We start from the raw sequence: 3,287 nt of genomic DNA, 5'->3' as shown, positions 1-3,287 counted from the left end.
AGCAAGCGAAAGTCGTGAGCCAGCGGTCACTACGGAGGATGATACTCAGGCTAACCTTAATACACAAGTAGCACACAATACAGTAATATATTTCTTCCGGTATATAGTCTCGATATCAGGTTTTCTGGGCATAAATATGCCAGCTCCTCAGCTCTCAGGCCAATATGCCTCCAGAGAAATTTTTTATCAATTTAAAACCTGTACAGGAGATATCATTAGAGATTGGGTGCCAAATTTGAGAGCTGGGCAAGTGGCTTCCCTGGCCGAGGGGCTGTATTCTATATTATCTTCCAGCACAGCATGTCTGGCATCCAGGCTCATTACATTATATAAAATACACAGGCAACAGGATACAAACCAGTTTATCTGCAAACACATGAGGCTCGAATGTTACAAAGTCTGTGTGGAGTTGGTTGGCCTTCTGACTGCCCAACGTTGATGCCAGCACCAGGAACTGGGAGTCCAAGGCTGCCTCCCTGGTCATTTTGACTGGTAAGGAATACAGAGTCACACAACATTAAACATTGCATTGTTTTCAAATAACGATTGAAAAGCTTTAAAGACATACATCTATGATGATAGGAAAGCAAACATTAATCCTGACGTCAATCATTCACAGAAAATTGATTGAAAGTTTGCTTACATTGCATTACCGGGTAGACTGTACTGTGGTTGACTGTACTGTACATATTATGTACGCTAACAGAAACAGACAATCATCACTCTATTGTTACCTTCCACGTCCTTGACCTATTGTGCTTTCATGGTACCCCTTAGAAAGGTAAAGGTAAATGTATTACAATTCTATGCTTACCACTTTTGAAGTATCCATTGGCCTTGTTGAGCATGTCATTCAGACCCTTGGATTCAGGTCTGATCAGGTCCAGTCTATTTTCTATGGAGAGAAAGAACCAAATATCAACTAAAGCTATGTCACATATAGAAATGGCTGTGGGTAGCTTTCCAAAACAAGCAAAAAAAGGTTTGGCAACTGCACCATCTAACTTATTCTAAGGAAGATTTGAAGTTGTTCCACCCTTACATAGAAAGGCCAGTTGAATGGATATTTTACATCTTATGTACATGTGTAACTGTAGGTACCCCGGTATTGTAACATCAAATGACGCTTGAGTGTCTACCCTACTACTGGGACATGTAGGCAATTGACTAGATCACTGAATATGTACATCTAGCACCAGTTCGAAGAGTGTCGTGGTTGCCAATACTATATTTTTGGAGGATCTCACTATATGTTCATCGTGATCAGTCTATCCTGTTATGCAACCTTTTCAGGGACAACCATTGGCAACTTCAGTCTCTACCAGACTGACTACGCTGGTTGTTAATAGTGTTATGGGAGAATAAATTGCCAGGAGAGTTTTGCTACCAGAGGAGTTGGTCAGCAGAAGGAGGCACATGAACCTTAGGCGTGAACTGATCCCCCAGGTTGCGCTGAGGAGGGGGATTCTTCTATCCCCGTACCCCTATAGGACGGCCTGGCCAGGGCAACTAGCTCAGCTTGACCAGGGAGGTTTAAATAGATTATCTAACCTCCTTGGCTTGACTTTTGCAGGCTTGCCACAGGTGACAAAGATGTGACAAGTAATATACTAAACAAAAGGATGTAGATGAGGTCTGCTTCATAATGACATAGATTTGATGACAAGAATAGAGTTGAACTTGGACTTGGAGGCTGCACAATTTGTTTAATATCAAGTTTATTGCAAATTCTTGCCCGTGGGCTAATTGCAGGTAACATAGATTCAAACAGTGTAAAATACAATAACATGTCCTAGTTCAACCCTGAGGCTTTTTGAGATAACAGGTCATAACAACATTGTGGCAATCTTCCACTCTGAACTACTGTACTCTGAAATCATGTTGAAAATTGTTTTGCTGTAGCAAGTCTGTTATTACGTTGGGCGGCCCAGGGGATCACGTGGTGAGAGCACGTGATCATGGGCGCGCCCTGACGTCAGCTAGGCCACGCCCCGCAGCGCTCGCGTAAGCTCCACCTCCAATTGAAGTGATATAAGGCGCGGTACGCGCTAGTTAGACTAGAAGCAGACTCAGGGACAAGGTCAACCGCATCTTCCGCCGCCGTAGTTACGTAACCGGTTAGTTAGTATCATCCACCCGCATCTGTCCAGGTATCTTGTCTTGTATTATTTGTATTAAGCCAGTCTATATCATTACCTCCGTTCACTTGCCTAAACTGTATACAATCGGTCGTAGTAATAAAGATCACATCAAACTGTACACTGAACCCTGGTCCTTGGCTATTTGTGAGAGTGTTATAGCATAGACGCGTCATACTGACGTATAGATAAATGCCCAAGTCCTACCACTAAGACCAAATGTGACATTGCTACAGCTTTGCATTAGGAATGTGTTGTTCATTATCCTGCTAATATATCACTGACAGGATGAAAGACAGACACCGACAACACCCTAGTGTTGACAAGCAATTGTCACTTGCGTGAATTATCATGACAGTGCAAACTGAGGGTTTCATCATTGACATTGTGTTTTAAATTGTTGAACAATATACGTACTCTGAGTTTCATTGATGAGGGTCCTGTACTTGTGCCTGAGCTGTCTCCTGTCTGGCATGTCCGCCTCACTCCTGCCGGGCGTGGACGCCAGGGTGCCCGGCTCTTGGTCCCCCAACCCGTCCGACTGTCCCGCTCCATCCCCGGCCGCAGGGCCACCGTTCTCCGCCGTGTTGTCCCGCGGCTCCCTGTCAGCTTGGCCACCTGACCGTGACCTTCCTGTGCCTGGCATTGTTTTGCAGCAAACGTGTGGATCGGCTGAAAGTTGAAACTAAAACAGAAACGTGCAGACGAGAAACAGAAGCACAAAGCTCCCCACTGTCTCAGTGTCTGTCCTGAGAAACGTTGTCTCGTAGCGTCAAAGTTCACGTTCGACGTGATCAACTTTGTACGCAAGATCTATCACTGAAAACCTAAAAAATATGACGAATTTGACCAACCTATATGAGGACGTAAACACAGCGCGATGGACTGGACCGCCCACGGAAGTTTTCGCGCCGCAACTCAAAATGAAGTGCGCATGCCCGGTACGGCGCCACAGTGTCGTCTGCAAGCGGCGATCTGACTGGATCTACGTCATGGCGGGAACCTGACGGGCGGGAATAAAACTTGGGGAAATATCAACTACCTGACTGAAATATCCAGAAAAATAAGTCAAAGTCAATTCAGCGGTTACAAAAGTACTCATATATCCTACACTAACCGTTGGTTTATGAAGATTTTGGGGCCAAAAAA

General features: G+C 44.7%; 1 protein-coding gene across 1 annotated transcript in view; it reads right to left on the bottom strand.

The window, feature by feature from the left end:
* The window catches only part of LOC118414536 (EP300-interacting inhibitor of differentiation 3-like), a 13,910-nt gene extending 10,821 nt beyond the window's left edge, over nucleotides 1–3,089 (bottom strand). Inside the window, exons 1-3 of the mRNA XM_035818624.1 lie at nucleotides 2,556–3,089; nucleotides 815–895; nucleotides 359–489 (exon numbers count right to left, since the gene is read on the bottom strand). Coding sequence (XP_035674517.1) covers nucleotides 359–489; nucleotides 815–895; nucleotides 2,556–2,784 — 441 coding nt within the window. The 5' untranslated portion in view covers nucleotides 2,785–3,089. The remainder of the gene's footprint in view (nucleotides 1–358; nucleotides 490–814; nucleotides 896–2,555) is intronic.
* Nucleotides 3,090–3,287: the final 198 nt, after the last annotated feature.

This window comes from Branchiostoma floridae, chromosome 4 (genome assembly GCF_000003815.2).
Source record: "Branchiostoma floridae strain S238N-H82 chromosome 4, Bfl_VNyyK, whole genome shotgun sequence".
NCBI lineage: Eukaryota > Metazoa > Chordata > Leptocardii > Amphioxiformes > Branchiostomatidae > Branchiostoma > Branchiostoma floridae.
The sequence above is the reverse complement of the archived record's forward strand: the minus strand, read 5'-3'. Positions and strand labels throughout refer to the sequence as shown.